Source organism: Salmo trutta, chromosome 18 (genome assembly GCF_901001165.1).
Source record: "Salmo trutta chromosome 18, fSalTru1.1, whole genome shotgun sequence".
In the NCBI taxonomy this organism is placed as follows: domain Eukaryota; kingdom Metazoa; phylum Chordata; class Actinopteri; order Salmoniformes; family Salmonidae; genus Salmo; species Salmo trutta.
The window spans coordinates 45,529,655-45,547,118 of record NC_042974.1 but is presented as its reverse complement, the minus strand read 5'-3'; the positions used below and the strand labels follow the sequence as shown (position 1 = coordinate 45,547,118).

The 17,464-nt window shown below is 43.6% G+C and overlaps 1 protein-coding gene across 8 annotated transcripts in view; it reads right to left on the bottom strand.

The window, feature by feature from the left end:
• Positions 1 to 296: 296 nt before the first annotated feature.
• Positions 297 to 17,464, bottom strand: part of washc2c (WASH complex subunit 2C) — a 37,569-nt gene continuing 20,401 nt past the window's right edge. For 5 of the 8 annotated variants that reach the window (XM_029698756.1, XM_029698764.1, XM_029698760.1 and 2 more), the window contains 17 exons: positions 15,620 to 15,789; positions 15,292 to 15,393; positions 15,033 to 15,125; positions 14,741 to 14,833; positions 14,548 to 14,649; positions 12,226 to 12,395; positions 12,030 to 12,147; positions 11,418 to 11,663; positions 10,888 to 11,076; positions 10,686 to 10,817; positions 10,382 to 10,480; positions 10,189 to 10,272; positions 3,807 to 3,863; positions 3,047 to 3,256; positions 2,109 to 2,873; positions 1,650 to 1,812; positions 297 to 1,282 (listed from right to left, as the gene is read on the bottom strand). In XM_029698756.1, the coding sequence (XP_029554616.1) occupies positions 1,134 to 1,282; positions 1,650 to 1,812; positions 2,109 to 2,873; positions 3,047 to 3,256; positions 3,807 to 3,863; positions 10,189 to 10,272; positions 10,382 to 10,480; positions 10,686 to 10,817; positions 10,888 to 11,076; positions 11,418 to 11,663; positions 12,030 to 12,147; positions 12,226 to 12,395; positions 14,548 to 14,649; positions 14,741 to 14,833; positions 15,033 to 15,125; positions 15,292 to 15,393; positions 15,620 to 15,789 (2,942 nt within the window). In that variant the 3' untranslated portion in view covers positions 297 to 1,133. The remainder of the gene's footprint in view (positions 1,283 to 1,649; positions 1,813 to 2,108; positions 2,874 to 3,046; positions 3,257 to 3,806; positions 3,864 to 10,188; positions 10,273 to 10,381; positions 10,481 to 10,685; positions 10,818 to 10,887; positions 11,077 to 11,417; positions 11,664 to 12,029; positions 12,148 to 12,225; positions 12,396 to 14,547; positions 14,650 to 14,740; positions 14,834 to 15,032; positions 15,126 to 15,291; positions 15,394 to 15,619; positions 15,790 to 17,464) is intronic. The other 3 variants (XM_029698759.1, XM_029698758.1, XM_029698763.1) reach the window with 3 other exon arrangements.

The window sequence follows — 17,464 nt, the reverse complement described above, 5'->3', positions numbered from 1 at the left end:
GCTTCGAGCGAGTTATTAAAAAGATACTGGTAGCCTTACACACTAACCTTTCATTTGTGTAATAATGGTTGTCTTTGTATTAGACTTGAATAAGTTGATTTAAAAGTGTACAAATTATAATTAAGCAATCATAAAATCCCATCAGTGATGAATGAATGGATCAAAATATAGCTTTTACTTTTTATAAAATGTAGGCTCCTATATCAATGATGCAGAATCCTCTTTAAAATATATCAGTGCAGTTACTCAACATTTAAAGTCGACTAGCAGTCAAGACATGGCAGTGAAGTCCATCCTTAAAGCACAGAAGTAGAATTTTAATTAAAGGGAAGGAACCGTGTAAATCTAGAATCACACAGAGGTGCTAAGAACAGCCCTGTTCCTCTTTCAGGCCATCTTCCTTATTTCGGCTGCATTCATAATTCCACTACTCATGATCTTAAAAGGCTTTAAAAGTAGTGCTGCAGATATTTGAAACAAACTTTCAACACACATTTCAAATTTCATAAAATATCATTATTTTAGTTTAAAAAACTGAAATGTCATTCATCACAGGCAAAGTTGACAAATTTAACATTAATTGAAAAACAAAAACATTTGCTTGTTGTTGCTAGGATAGTCAGTCAGTTAAGAATTACTTCATAACTATGAAATGGCACAGCCCAAAACTTAAACAGAGCTCTCCAACTATATTTATAAATCATTTACTATTTATTTATTATCAGCTGGTCTAATGACAGCTAAGAATATGCTTATAAAGTGCTGCTATCATGGCTATTAAATAAAGACAAATAGCATTTAATAACTATTACTTTGTCTGTTATCAATCATAGATGAAGATGTGAAGTGTATATCAGAATCATCCCCTTCAACATTTCTTGCTGTGTTTTAATTTCCGTCTGAGGTTATGTCGATCAATCAATTGTTTTTATATAAATAGTCTCTATATGAACAGTTTTAATATCGCCAACCCTTTTTTCAGTCCTCCAAAACAACATGTTATTGGGCACACCTGTACAATTAGGACACCAAATGGCACCTTATAACCCCACATAGTGCACTGAACTATCTAGGGAATAAGGTGCCATTTGGGATGCACCCAAAGTTTTAGCTCCTCAGGAACGGTCCACGCTTCAGTTCCCGCCCAGAGCGTTGAGAGGGTCATCAAAGATGTTTCCCGAGTCGTCCGCTGCACTGGTGTCCTGGGAGGGAGGGTTCTTCTTGGACTTGGATGGAGGCTGCTTGGGCACTGGCTTTACAGTGCTGGGAGAGAAGATGTCATCTGTGGAGAGAGAAGCATGGACAGTACTGTAAAATGTGTCAGTTCAACCTGGTGGCAATGGCATTGTCAGACTGCATGTGTGTTTGTTTTTGTGTGTGCACCATTGGAGGCTGCTGAGGGGAGGATGGCTCATAATAATGGCTGGAAAGGAGCGAATGGGATGGTGTTCGATACCATTCCACCGATTCTGCTCCAGTCATTACCACAAACCTGTCCTCCCCAATTAAGCTGCCACCAACCTCCTGTGGTATGCACACATACCTGTATTTGTCTGTGTGTGGTGAATTTCCACATACATGTTGAAACAGTTAAGGAACAACAATGCAAGTTCTAGATATTCTGAAATATGTGCTCTGCAAATACTCACCCATATCATCATCAAATATTGATTTAGTTTCCACCTTCTTGGACTTCTTCTCTTTTGGTTTTGAAGTGGACGTCATATCAGCAAAGATGTCAACGTTGTCATCAAACAGACTGGCATCCAAGGATTTCTCTTTGTGCTTTTTGGGTGGAGTCGCTGCTTCATCCTGTGAAAACGGTAACAGACATATATATTCAGACAAGAAGCAGACAGACACATGCACGTGCGCACACACACTTTCCAAGGAATATATTGATTTCTCTCTACCTCCTGTTGCAGAGATCGTGACTGTTGGATAAACAGACGTGCTGACCCAGCATGCTCTGTGACAGACCAACTGCATTTACACTATTATAATGAAAAGTTCGTAAATTCCGGGCTGCAAAATTAATTTAAAAAACTGAAATCATAAACAGACTGACTGTTCAATTGACTGACACAATTGATCATCATGACCAATACCTGGAATATGTTTTGCTTGGGAGTAGAGTTGCTCCCAGCCTTAGAGTCTTTACCACCAGCAGTAGTGGGAGTGGAGCTCTTTCCTAGCCCGAAGATATCCTCTTCACCCTCCTCCTCATCCTCCAGGAAGGAAGATGCCTTGGCCTTCTTAGCTGACCTCGGCTTCACCTTCTTGAACAGGTCACCCATGGGGTCGTCAAAGAGGGACTGAGGGGTCGTCTCTTTCTCCTTCTCACTCTCATTCTTTGATGTCACTTTACCCCCTGTAGTCTTTGTTGTGGGATTGGGGGATGGAGTGGTGAGTATGGGTGAGGGGATGGTGGGGTTGAGACCTGGGGCAGGGGCAGACCCAAAGAGGCTGTCAGACCCAAACAGGTCATCCTCGTCAAGAGAAGGCAGCACCTTCACCTTGCTACCCTTAGAAGAGTCTTTATTTAGAGGGGTGTTTGACACTGGTAGTGTTAGCACTGACGGTCTGACAGAGAAATCGGTGAGCAGGGGTTTGGAGGGTAAGGAAGCAGGTAAGGAGGAGGGTAAGGCAGAGGTTGGGGCTTGGTTAGGTAGACTAGACCTAGGCAGAGTTAGGTTAGGTAGTCCCGGGCTAGGCTGGGTTGGGTTAGATAGTGCTGGGCTAGGCAAGGTTGGGCTGGGTCCGGCCTGGTCCTCTCCATGGTTCTCGTCTCTCTGCTCCACAGATCTCTGAGCTGACGTCTGCCGTGCTGCCCTGGTCTGGGGCCTGCGGCGGATGGAGCCTTTAGCTCGACCCTACAGGAAAAGAAGACACATGGAGTCATAACAGGGGCTTATTTTGGAAGTTACAAGGTTAGAGCTTTATACATTACATTTCTATAATTTAAGGATCAAATGTAGGTGTTCCATGTTTCCCTCACCCTGTTCCATTATGTCCACCCTACCCCAGTGCCAGACCCCTGACCCACCTTGTTCGCACTCTGTAGCGTGGACACCTGTACCGGGTTCTCGAAGCTAACCCCTTTGTTGCTGTGGGGCTTGGTCCCTGCTGTACTGAGGCTAGCGCTGGGGCCTGAGGAGCTGGGGCTGGGGCTCAAGCCTGGGAGTACACTGACCCCCCCTGGGATCCGAGAGAAGGCGTCGGGCAGGAGGGCAGCAGGGTTGATCACCAGGTTGGCCTGAGAGTGAGGAACACATTTGTTCACAAGTGTTGACCCAATTTCATACCAACTAAAGGCCTTTATAAAGAGAGGGTTTTGTAATCAGAGCACAGTGAATATACATGCAAATGGATATAATTTGGATTGGTCCTCAATTGGATTTACAAGTAATTTTGTTCATGCAGTCCCTCATGATCATCAGAACCAAGCAGTAGACAAAACAGAGGAAGTGAGATCAATAATAAAAGATAAAGAAAGTAATAAAATGTAGAAGAAGGAATAATATCTATTCATGAGGTTTCAGGAAGAATAAAGGCTGAGCATTCGCTTTCAGTTTGACGATAAAAAACAAAACCTTGTGAGAATCAATTTGACAGCCACGCGGTCTCAGTTTAGCTTTAAAGCCAGCAGTGGAAAAGAAAAAGAAGACATGTTTCACGTCAAAAGTGGAGGTTCAAAGATGACTGGCAGAAAACATGTTGGGAGAATGAAAGCTCATTCAGAAAGATTAAAGAAAGAGTAAAATATTGAGTAATAAAAAGACTGATTTAACATTTTAGAAGATTACTTGGAGTTTCCCAATCCGTGAAGGCTCTTTAGATTTTACAGGACTTGGTGTCGGCTTCTGTGCAGTTGAATGAAGATCATGTTAAGTAATCTAGACAGGAGTATCTCCAAAAGCAATGTAACAGTATAATAACTATCAACTGAGGAGAGAACATTACTGTCCACAGATATCCTTCAAATTCAGAAAAAATGTAAGGCAACAATACCAGTCAAAAGTTTGGACACCTACTCATTCAAGGGTTTTTGTTTATTATTCTACAATGTAAAAATTGTTAGGACATTAAAGCTAAAAAAAAAGAACATATGGAACCATGTAGTAACCAACAACAAAAAAATTGTTAAATCAAATATATTTGAGATTCTTCAAAGTAGCCACCCTTTGCCTTTATGACAGCTTTGAGCACTCTTGGCATTCTCTCAACCAGCTTCACCTGGAATGCTTTTCCAACAGTCTTGAAGGAGTTCCCACATATGCTGAGAACTTGTTGGCTGCTTTTCCTTCACTCGGTGGTCCAACACATCCAAAACCATCTCAATTGGGTTGAGGTTGGGGGATTGTGGAGGCCAAGTCATCTACATTTACATTTACATTTTAGTCATTTAGCAGACGCTCTTATCCAGAGCGACTTACAGTAGTGAATGCATACATTTCATACATTTTTTTTCTGTGCTGGCCCCCCGTGGGAATCGAACCCACAACCCTGGTGTTGCAAACACCATGCTCTACCAACTGAGCTACAGGGAAGGCTACATCTGATGCAGCACTCCATTTATTTCACCTTTATTTAACCAGGTAGGCAAGTTGAGAACAAGTTCTCATTTACAACTGCGACCTGGCCAAGATAAAGCAAAGCAGTTCGACACATACAACAACACAGAGTTACACATGGAGTAAAACAAACATACAGTCAATAATACAGTAGAAAAATAAGTCTATATACAATGAGAGCAAATAAAGTGAGATAAGGGAGGTAAAGGCAAAAAAGGCCATGGTGGCAAAGTACCGTAATTTCCGGACTATTAAGCGCACCTGAATATAAGCCGCACCCACTGAAGTTAAAAATATATATATTATTTTGAACATAAATAAGCCGCAGGTGCCTACCGGTACATTGAAACAAATGAACTTTACACAGGCTTTAACGAAACACGGCTTGTAACAAAAAAATAATAATTTGCAGTAAGCTTTAGTCTTTTTGCACTGAGTCAATTCCTCACGCTGCTGTTTCCAACGTCTTATCATCGACTCATTAAGAACAAGCTCCCGTGCAGCAGCTCTATTTCCTTTTCCAACAGCCAGATCAATCGCCTTCAACTTGAAAGCTGCATCATATGCATTTCGCCGTGGCTTTGCCATGATGAGGATGACAAAATGACTAACGTAATCAGAATGATGGGAAGTTTGAGAGCGCTCGATTTAATCTAAACAGTAAGCAAAAAAGTTGCTTGACCTGAACCCGTTCGGCAATTTCATTGGTCTAATGAAAGCTTCATCCCGCCAAAAAACTGAGCACGTCACAGAATGTGATTATTTGGAGAAAAAAATTGAAAGCGGGAAAAATCCATATATTAGCCACGTCATTGTTTAAGGCACGAGGTTCAAAGCCTGGGAAAAAAGTTGCGGCTTATAGTCCGAAATTTACGGTAAATACAATATAGCAAGTAAAACACTGGAATGGTAGATTTGCAGTGGAAGAAAGTGCAAAGTAGATATAGAAATAATGGGGTGCAAAGGAGCAAAATAAATAAAAAAATACAGTAGGGGAAGAGGTAGTTGTATGGGCTAAATAATAGATGGGCTATGTACAGGTGCAGTGATCTGTGAGCTGCTCTGACAGCTGGTGCTTAAAGCTAGTGAGGGAGATAAGTGTTTCCAGCTTCAGAGATTTTTGTAGTTCGTTCCAGTCATTGGCAGCAGAGAACTGAAGGAGAGACGGCCAAAGGAGGAATTGGCTTTGGGGGTGACCAGAGAGATATACCTGCTGGAGCGCGTGCTACAGGTGGGTGCTGCTATGGTGACCAGCGAGCGGAGATAAGGGGGGACTTTACCTAGCAGGGTCTTGTAGATGACCTGGAGCAAGTGGGTTTGGCGACGAGTATGAAGCGAGGGCCAGCCAACGAGAGCGTACAGGTCGCAGTGGTGGGAAGTATATGGGGCTTTGGTGACAAAACGGATGGCACTGTGATAAACTGGATGCAGTTTATCGAGTAGGGTATTGGAGGTTATTTTGTAAATTACATCACCGAAGTCGAGGATCGGTAGGATGGTCAGTTTTACGAGGGTATGTTTGGCAGCATGAGTGAAGGATGCTTTGCTGTGAAATAGGAAGCCAATTCTAGATTTAACTTTGGATTGGAGATGTTTGATGTGAGTCTGGAAGGAGAGTTTACAGTCTAACAAGACACCTAGGTATTTGTAGTTGTCCACATATTCTAAGTAAGAACCATCCAGAGTAGTGATGCTGGACGGGCGGGCAGGTGCGGGCAGCGATCGGTTGAAGAGCATGCATTTAGTTTTACTTGTATTTAAGAGCAGTTGGAGGCCACGGAAGGAGAGTTGTATGGCATTGAAGCTTGTCTGGAGGGTTGTTAACACAGTGTCCAAAGAAGGGCCAGAAGTATACAGAATGGTGTCGTCTGCGTAGAGGTGGATCAGAGATTCACCAGCAGCAAGAGCGACATCATTGATGTATACAGAGAAAAGAGTTGGCCCAAGAATTGAACCCTGTGGCACCCCCATAGACCCTGCCAGAGGCCCGGACAACAGGCCCTCCGATTTGACACACTGAACTCTATCTGAGAAATAGTTGGTGAACCAGGCGATGCAATCATTTGAGAAACCAAGGCTATTGTGTCTGCCGATGAGGATGTGGTGATTGACAGAGTTGAAAGCCTTGGCCAGGTCAATGAATACGGCAGCACAGTATTGTTTCTTATCGATGGCGGTTACGATATCATTTAGGACCTTGAGCGTGGCTAAGGTGCACCCATGACCAGCTCTGAAACCAGATTGCATAGCAGAGAAGGTGCGGTGGGATTCAAAAATGGTCGGTAATCTGTTTGTTGACTTGGCTTTCGAAGACCTTAGAAAGGCAGGGTAGGATAGATATAGGTCGGTAGCAGTTTGGGTCAAGAGTGTCCCCTCCTTTGAAGAGGGGGATGACAGCAGCTGCTTTCCAAACTTTTGAAATCTTAGACGACACGAAAGAGGTTCAACAGGTTAGTAATAGGGGTTGCAACAATTTCGGCAGATAATTTTAGAAAGAAAGGGTCCAGGTGGTCTAGCTTTGTCTGATTTGTAGGGGTCCAGATTTTGCAGCTCTTTCAGAACATCGGCTGACTGGATTTGGGAGAAGGAGAAATGGGGAAGGCTTGGGCGAGTAGCTGTGGGGGGTGCAGTGCTGGTCAAATAGCCCTTACACAGCCTGGAGGTGTGTTGGGTCATTGTCCTGTTGAAAAACAAATCATTTTCCAACTAAGCGAAAACCAGATGGAATAGCGTATCGCAGCAGAATGCTGTGGTAGCCATGCTGGTTAAGTATGCCTTGAATTCTAAATAAATCAGACAGTGTCACCAGCAAAGCACCATCACACCACCTCCTCCATGCTTCACGGTGGGAACCACAAATGCGAAGATTATCCGTTCATCTACTCTGCGTCTCACAAAGCCACGGTGGTTAGAACCAAAAATCTCACATTTGGACTCATCAGACCAAAGGACAGATATCCACCGGTGTAATGTCCATTGCTCGTTTTTCTTTGCCCAAGCAAGTCTCTTCTTTGTGTCCTTTAATTGTGGTTTCTTTGCAGCAATCCAAGCATGAAGGCCTGATTCATGCAGTCTCCTCTGAACAGTTGATGTTGAGATGTCTGTTACTAGAACTCTGAAGCATTTATTTGGGCTGCAATTTCTGAGGCTGGTAACTAATGAACTTATCCTCTGAAACAGAACTCTGGCTCTTCCTTTACTGTGGCGGTCCTCATGAGAGCCAGTTTCATCATAGCACTTGATGGTTTTTGCGACTGCACTTTAAGTAACTTTCAAGTTCTTGACATTTTCCGGATTAACTGACCTTCATTTCTTAAAGTAATAATGGACTGTCGTTTCTCTTTTCTTATTTGAGCTGTTCTTGCCATAATATAGACTTGAGCTGTGTTCGAATACCCATACTAACATACTGTATACTTAATGGGTATATATACCATACCATTAGTTCATTTTAACCGAACCGTATCCTTTCAGTTGAGCGTACTAAATCTTGGCATGTCTACCAGAAGTTGATGCTGTTGCTTTGCAACCTCTTGCTAGCTAGTTAGCATAACAAATTACTAGTTAGACATTTTACGACTTCGGGTGTGTTCTTAAATTCAAATCTGGAGTGCCAGAGTGTGCTCATAATTCAGAGCGTAAACAGATTGTCCGTTTGTGAATTAAGACGGTTTCGCTCTCGGAGAGTACACTGGACGCTTAGGCCAGGAGTAGAATTGATTTGAGCGTTCCGGCCGTACAACGGCAGTCAAGCACCCAAGCTAACGTTGGCTTCCAGACACAAATGAGACCACTCTGACCATTTTACTCGCCTTAGCAGAGCTGGTTAGGCAGTTTTCATGATACCCAGAGCGTTGGTGACAAACTGTGCTGCTGGAAACAATTGAATTACGCTTTTTTGTCAACGTTTACTGACACCGGCCATATTCAACGGGTGTCGTAAATGTCTTATTCTGCGCTCTGGTACACTAAAACAAGAGTGCTCTGAAATCGGAATGGATAGCCAGAGCAAATTTACAAAAGCACCGAATGTCCATTGAGAACGCACAACGACGACACAATTTAGCTATGCTAAGAATGACAGGAAAAATCAAGTCACTAAATGTTGGGTAGTTAGATAGCCTATAGTTAATATACTGGCAAGTTTGATGTATAAGTAGCCAACTAACGTTAGGTAGCTAACTAACATACCGGTACATACTGCTGTAATGATATGCTATGTGGTTCACAAGGACAGCGTAGCTAACAAATTATCTGCCAACATAACGTGTAAGGTAACCTATTTGAAAAGTCATAATTTTATTACATTGCTCAACATTTGTCATAATCAGCAATGCATTTCTATCCGCTCTCGTTGGACTTAGACTGCATATTTTCCGCCATTATCTTCAAATCACAAAAGCATGTGAAGCCACGGCCATTTCCCGAAGAATTGCATTACGGTCCCTAAAGTACGGAAATAGTGTCCTTTTTTCTTCTCTTTTTTAATCATTTTATTTATAATTCAAAATACAGAGCAACAATTTACATTCTTACATCATACAAAACAGAACGCAGGCATTAACGAAAAAAATACTGGACCAAACCAAAAATAATAAAAAATAAAAACATTTAATGCAATTGTAATCACTCTGAAAAATGTTTATTGTAATGATTTAGGAAAATGTTATTCTTGTTATTGTTCACTAGGGTTAATGTTTTAATAAAATAGTTAAATTCAATAAAAAGGTAATTTTGGTATAGAATTTTGGAATTTTTGTTTGTGTATGAAGTATTTGGCAACAAGAATAAAAAATTCACAATCATTTTAGTGGTCTTGTTATCATTGCAATAGGAACATATATCTTTCATGTCATGAACATAGGTAGTGTTCATAATGGTAATTAAGTATTTTGCAAAGTTTTCCCAAAATTCAGACAAATTTACATTCAATGAACAAGTGAGACGGATTCTCACCCTTTTCACAGAAATAGTGTCCTCTGCATGTATACTTCCTATTCGTGACGTAAAATATGATTGGGAGTATGCGTATTCGAACACAGCTCATGTCTTTTACCAAATAGGGCTAGCTTCCGTATACCACCCCTACCTTGTCACAACAAGGAAAGAAATTCTACAAATTAACAAGGCACACCAGTTAATTGAAATGTATTCCATGTGACTACCTCATAAAGCTAGTTGAGAGAATGCCAAGAGTGTGCAAAGCTGTCAAGGTAATAGTTGTCTACTTCGAAGAATATCAAATATATTTTGATTTATTTAACACTATTTTGGTTACTACATGATGTCTTAACTATTATTATACAATGTATAAAATAGTCAAAATAAAAACTTGAATGAGTAGATGTGTCATTTATGACTGGTACTGTACGCACTCCAGAGGCAGCGGGTGGGAGGAGTTATTTTGGACGGGCTCATTGTAACGGTTGGAATGGAATCAATGGAACGAAGTCAAACGTGGTTTCCGTATGTTTGATGTGTTCCATTTAAGCCATTACAATGAGCCTATCCTCCTATAACTCCTTCCACCAGCCTCCTCGGACACCCTTTAATCATAAGCACATGGGCAATCACATTCTGTATAGACTAAGACTCTTAGTTTCATCAGCCTTACCTCACTCTCTGTGACTGGTGCTGTCACAGCAGGTTTTGAGGATGGCTCGTCTTTAGTGGGTTTACTGGGCTTCTCCGATACCTTCTGAGGATGCAGGTCAAAGAAAGGACAAGGACTGAGGATGTACAGTCCCCGGTAAAGTCATCAAGTTGTATTCATATTGTATTGATTGAGGTGATTTAGAATAGGGTACCGGAGGAGCTGCTTTGGGCTTGACAGAGCTGAAGAGGTCATCTTCATCATCACCAAACAGTGTTGGAGCTGCCGACTTCACTGAGCTAGGCCTGGAGCTCTGAGACAGGAACACAGCATTTTATCATCACTACTATCATTCGTACAATTGATTTATCACTCAAAGGGGTAGCAAGTAGTACGCGCGTCAATGTGCTGATGCAATACAAGACATCCACCCTGGTCCTGGTGAGTGCAGGTGTTTTGCTCTAGCTCAATACTAACACATATACCCTCTCACTAAGCCTACTGTCCGTAGAACTCACCAAAGACTTGTCAGGTGTTGCGAAGATGTCAACGTCAGGGTCGTTGTCCCTCTGCTGAGTCTGACTGAAGAGCAGTTCCTCATCCTGGAACACCCCGGTACTACTCTTGGTACGAGGACGCTCCTCCGCAGGCTAACAGACAGACACAGGATTTACAGACACACACAGGAATTGTCAGTAATATGAATAAAATAATTCAAACCTTTAGTGTGTTTCTGGCAACTGGTTTGGTCGGTATGGAGATAGGGGCAGTCCAGTCAGCACCCTCCTCTTCCACATCATCAAACAGACTGAGGGTGTTCTTCTTTGTTTTGGCCTCCTTCTCCATGGGGGGCGGGCCCTCAGACAGGAAGTCATCACCATCCGGGTCGTCCAATGGGCTCTTAGTCTGCTTGTTTAGGCACAGGAAGACAGAAAGGCGTCAAAGTGAGTACAGCACCTCACACTCACAGGCATAGGAGCAGGGCTCCATCTCAATTCACCTTCCTCTCTTTTTGCCTCTTTCTCAACTATATTGGAGGAAAAGGTCCAAGGTCCCTCACCTCAGGTCTTTATTGTCCAATGGGTTTTGAGAAAGAGACGAGGAGAGAATGTGAGGAATCACAGAAAGATTAATTGAGAAAGGTCCCAAATGGCCAAATGTTAGGTTATGGTTAGGATTGGGTGAGTTTAGCTGATCCTAGATCTGAGCTTAGGGGGAATTTCTACCCTAAGTCTTATGTAGCATCTCACCTTGGCTGCTCCCAGTCTGTCTCCCAGCACGTTGATCCCTCCAAACAGACTGACGGCCCCAACTGGCTTTTTCTTACTCTCTCTGCCCTCTAGTGGAGAGGACAGGGATGGCACCTCAGGACTCTTGTATTTCGCTACCCTCTCCTCCTCTGTAGGTTTCTCTACCACTAGGGGAGGAGGTGGTGCCGTCACCTCTGGTTTGTCTATCTGGAGCAGCGAGGGGGCTGGGGAGGCTACAACAGGTGCCTAGAGAAGAGGATAAGGGCACAGGAGAAAAGGGTATGAGCTGGGGGGTAAAGGACTGAAATAGCATTGATTACAGACATAGCTATCAATGCAGGGATGTTACCACATATACACTATATTTATATGAACAGTACGTCAAAACAGTACTTTCTTACGACAACGATATTCATTCAATATTTTTATTGTTGTAAAATAATAGACAAGAGCCTAGACATTACTGAAGTATTATCTTTAACAATTCCATTGTTACCTTGAAGGCTTTTCACCTATAGGTTATTCATACATGCCCAAATGGCACCCTATTCACTATATAGTGCACTAAATAGGGAATAGGCTGTGGACAGACAATCTGTAAACCAGGCTTACTTTAGGGTCAGCTGTAGTAGAGCTGTTGTTGACGTTTGTTTTGAAGCCGAAGAGGGATCCCTTATCTTCATCATCCTCATCTTCAAACAGGAGAGAGACTCTCTGGTGCTTCTTCTGACTGCACCAACACATAGACATTTACACCACACCGTCATACTACAGATTGAGTATTTTTGTCTATTGCTATGACGTTTACCTCGACTCCTTGGTAGCAGCAAAGAGATCATCATCATCCTCATCGAACAGGCTGTCTTTAGGAACTGCTTTGACACTGGGTAGACTAGATGGGGCACTAGTACTGGACTTCATCCCTCCAGTCTTACCCTCCGTCTTACCAGCACTAGGCTTGGAGCTCATCCACTGGTCCTAATACAGAAAGAAAAGGGTTAAATAGATATCATCTGTTGAAGTAACAGAAACAACCTTCACAAGTAAGCCTGGTTCAAAATCTACCTTTCTGGTGTTTGCAGATTTGTAGGAATAGGATGGGTGTAAGCTATATTAAATCAAACTTTATTTGTCACATGCGCCGAATAAAACAAGTGTAGACTTCACCGTGAAATGCTTACTTACAAGCCCTTAACCAACAGTGCAGTTAAAGAAGAAAATATTTACCAAGTAGATTAAAATAAAAGTAATAATGAAAAGTAACACAATAAGAATAACATAAGGAGGCTATATACAGGGGGCACCAGTACCAAGTCAGTGTGCGTGGGCACAGGCTAGTTGAGGTAATCTGTACATTTAGGTGGGGGCAAAGTGACTATGCATAGGTAACAAACAAAACAGTGAACATGTAAATTGTCCGGTGGCGATTTTAGGAATTGCTCAGCAGTCTTACGGCTTGGGGGTAGAAGCTGTTGAGGAGCCTTTTGGTCCTAGACTTGGCGCTCCGGTACCGCTTGCCGTGAGGTAGCAGAGAAACCAGTCTATAACTTGGGTGACTGGAGTCTCTGACAATTTTATGGGCTTTCCTCTGACACCTCCTATTATATAGGTCCTGGATGGCAGGAGGCTTGGCCCCAGTGATGTACTGGGCTGTTCGCACTACCATCTGTAGCACCTTACGGTCAGATGCCGAGCAGTTGCCATACCAGGCGGTGATGCAACCGGTCAGAATGCGCTCGATGTTGCAGCTGTAGAACCTTTTGAGGATCTGGGGACCTATGCCAAATCTTTTCAGTCTCCTGAGGGGGAAAAGGTGTTGTCGTGCCCTCTTCAAGACTGTCTTGGTATGTTTCGACCATGATAGTTCGTTGGTGATGTGGACCCCAAGGAACTTGAAACTCTCGACCCGCTCCACTTCAGCCCCGTCGATGTTAATGGGGGCCTGTTCGGCCCTCCTTTTCCTGTAGTCCACGATCAGCTCCTTTGTCTTGCTCACACTGAGGGACAAGTTGTTGTCCTGGCGCCACACTGCCAGTTTTCAGAACTCCTCCCTATTGGCCGTCTCATTGTTGTCGGTGATCAGGCCTACCACTGTTGTGTCGTCAGCAAACTTAATGATGATGTTGGCGTCGTGTTTGGCCACACAGTCCTGGGTGAACAGCGAATACAGGAGGGGACAAAATACACACCCCTGAGGGGCCCCTGTGTTAAGGATCAGCGTGGCAGACGTGTTGTTGCCCATCCTTACCACCTGGGGGGTGGCCCGTCAGGAAGTCCAGGACCCAGTTGCAGAGGGAGGTGTTTAGTCCCAGGATCCTTAGCTTATTGATGAGCTTCGTGGGCACTATGGTGTTGAACGCTGAGCTGTAGTCAATGAACAGCATTCTCACATAGGTGTTCCTTTTGTCCAGGTGAGAAAGGGCAGTGTGGAGTGCGATTGAGATTGCGTCATCTGTGGATCTGTTGGGGTGTTATTCGAATTGGAGTGGGTCTAGCGTGTCTGGGAGGATGCTGTTGATGTGAGCCATGACCAGCCTTTCAAAGCACTTCATGGCTACTGACGTGAGTGCCACGGGGTGGTAATCCTTGGGCACAGGGACTATGGTGGTCTGCTTGAAACATGTAGGTATTACAGACTCGATCAGGGAGAGGTTGAAACTGTCAGTGAAGACACCTGACAGTTGGTCCGCGCATGCTTTGAGTAAACGTCCTTGTAATCCGTCTGGCCCAGCGGCTTCGTGAATGTTGACCTGTTTAAAGGTCTTGCTCACATCAGCAACCGAGAGCGTTACCACAGTCATCCAGAACAGCTGGTGCTCTCGTGCATGCTTCAGTGTTGCTTGCCTCGAAGCGAGCATAAAAGGCATTTAGCTCGTCTGGTAAGCTCGCGTCACTGGGCAGCTCGCGTCTGGGTTTCCCTTTGTAGACCATAACAGTTTTCAAGCCCTATCTGAAGCGGTCCTAAGCCCATTTGATGGCAGAGCCATCACCATATTGCTTACGTCTCCAGGTATTTCAGATCTGTGAATACCAAAGGGGTAGTGGCTAACGGAGGGGGCTAAGGGCTATTTTCTGACAGGCTGAAGTTGAACTGAAGATTATGTTGCAAGGTTCCCTTCCCTCCCATTACCTCGTCATCACTGAAGAGGGAGCTAGAGACAGGTTTCTTGACTTTTGGAGTGGCGGCATTAGCTTGGCTTGGTTTAGACTTCTTCGCAGACGCAAACAGATCCTGCATGACGAAAGAAAGTGGTTAGGTATGAAGACGCAGTTACAAATTATAATATTTTGGGGACCGAAATAGGTCAGGCTCATTTTCTCACTTCTTCCTCCTCGTCATCGAAGATGGACAGAGGAGCTTTGCTCTGAGTTGTGGGTTCAGGTTTAGACGGACTCTTAGGGATGGTTTGAAATATCTAGAAAGACAGGGACAGAGAAAGGTGAGGTTACATCTGTAAAACAATACCATGCTTCATGATCAACCTAAGGTTCTAAGCACTAATTGTACGGCTCATGTAGATATTGATGTAATTGATAAGCATGAGAAGTACCTCCAACAACATTCAGGAAATGGATGCATACTTGAGAATGAGTGTTAAAAAAGAAGAAGCACACCTGTGAGTCCTCATCGTCAGAGAACAGACTCTTCGCCTGGGGTTTTTCTGTCTGCTTAGTAGGGGTTTTCACCACGTCTGGAGGAGGGCCGTTCTGTAATGAACAACATGGGGGGGAAGAAAAGGAGCGCAAGAGAAACAAAGAGAGAGTTAGGAAGAAAGAGTGAGGGAGATATAGATAAGAGAGAGATTGTAGATAGACAAATATAGATAAAGAGATGGATGAGGGAGATGATGGGTAGATGAAAGAGGAGTCCCACCTCCTCTGACTCTTCGCTGGTGGAGGGCTGTCGTTTCTTCAGTGCCTCAGTTAGTAGGCTCTTGGTACCAGGACCAAACATGGAGACGCCTCCTGCTGGCATCTAAACACAAATAACACAACTCATCACTATAACCAACAACCATCAGCATAATTCATTACTAAAACCAAAAATCATCAACAGCACAACTCATCAACACTGCTGTAAGTAAGCAACTTATAATCATGATAACCAAGTATCCCAAATCCATTACTGTAATCACTCTAAAATCATGAGTCAATCAACACTTGTTAATATGGAAACACAATGTACACATGTGAGTATTCACCTTCTTCTGAGGAGCCTGTTTCACCTCTTCTTCCTCCACTACCACCTCCTTCCTGCTCTGTAGAGTGGGCGGGGCGACAGAGCTCTCACTAAAGATGTCACCATCCTCATCTTCATCATCTCCTCCAAACAGATCCACTGTCTTCTTTTGCTTGGATTTCTTCTGTCCAGCTGAACACAGGTTACACATTAGTGCTTGCGCTGAATACAGTTTTAGTGCTTCATTCTATAGCTAGATGACTCCTGATATCTCCAGGTGTGATAAGTATCATTTGGTCTTAAACTGTTGTCTAGTACTGTCTTTTTGCTAGCTAGTGCCATCTGCTTTAAGTGCTGTCTGTCTTCTCAGTAGCCTACTTGGTTTGTGAACGGCTGACAACTTGCAGCTGATTGTTGACACACCAACCACTATTAAAAGGGATATTTCAGTTTAGATTTCCACTTACTTTTCATTTCATTTTCAGCTTTCAGGAATTGAGTACAGATCCTTGTGACATTGCGCCGTGCGTTATCATGCTGAAACATGAGGTGATAGCGGTGGATGAATGGCACGAGAATGGGTCTCAGGATCTCGTCGCAGTATATCTGTGCATTCAACTTGCCAAAGAAAAAAATCGGTTACGACGCCAAACTGCCATCAGGTCAAGACCCTGGTGAGGATGACGAGCACGCAGTTAGGCTTCCCTGAGACGGTTTCTGAGAGTTTGTGCTAACCCACAGTTTCAAATGCCGTGTGGCTGGTCTCAGACAATCCCGCATGTGAAGAAGCCGGATGTGGAGGTCCTGGGCTGGAGTGGTTACACGTGGTCTGCAGTTATGGGGCCGGTTGAACGTACTGCCAAATTGTCTTAAATGATGTTGGGAGGCGGCTTATGGTAGAGAAATGAAAATGTTTTTCTGTGGCAACAGCTCGGGTGGACATTCTTGCAGTCAGCATGCCAATCGCATTCTCCCTCAAAACTTGAGACATCTGTTGCATTGTCTTGTGTGACAAAAGTGCACATTTTCAAGTGGCCTTTTGTCCCCAGCACAAGGTGCACCTGTGTAATGATCATGCTGTTTAAATCAGCTTCTTGATATGCCACACCTGTCAGGTGGATGGATTATCTCATCAAAGGAGAAATGCTCACGAACAGGGATGTAAACCAATTTGTGCACATTTTACAGAAATACAGTAAGCTTCTTGTGCGTATGGAACATTTCTGGGATCTTTTATTTCTAGCTCATGAAACGTGATCACAACTTTACATGTGTTTATATTTTTGTTCAGTATATTTAAAGAATCAAATTTAGCTATTTTGTCAGTTTTTTTCAACTATGTGCGTGTTTTCTATACATGTTCGCTCCTCTCCCTGTAGGCTTTTTACAGAAGCTCCCCACCCCTTGCCTGCAACCTTTCTACATTTAGTGTACACTGCACTCACAACCTATGTAGAATTCTTGGTCTCAGCGTTCGGAAATGCCGATCTGTGGTCAAGAACGCCGAGTTCATCTCAGCCTATGCTGCTCTTCAGTCCCTCGACGTTTTGGCCATGACAGAGACATGGATCACCCCAGAGAACACTGCTACTCCAGCTCCTCTCTGCCTACGTGCTCTGTCATAGTCCAAGACAGGGCTACTTATTTGTGGAGATTCTCTTTTCTCCCTGACTCAGTTGTCTAGCTCCTCATTTCAATTCCATGCGGTCACCGTCACTTGTCCACTCAAGCTTAACATTGTGAGTTCCTCAATGAGTTTGACATTGTGGTAAGCGCATTTCCTGCCAATTGCTAACCGCTTTTCGTACTAGGTGACTTCTACCTCCCGATGTCTGCCATCGATTCATTTCTTTCCCCAACTTGGCTC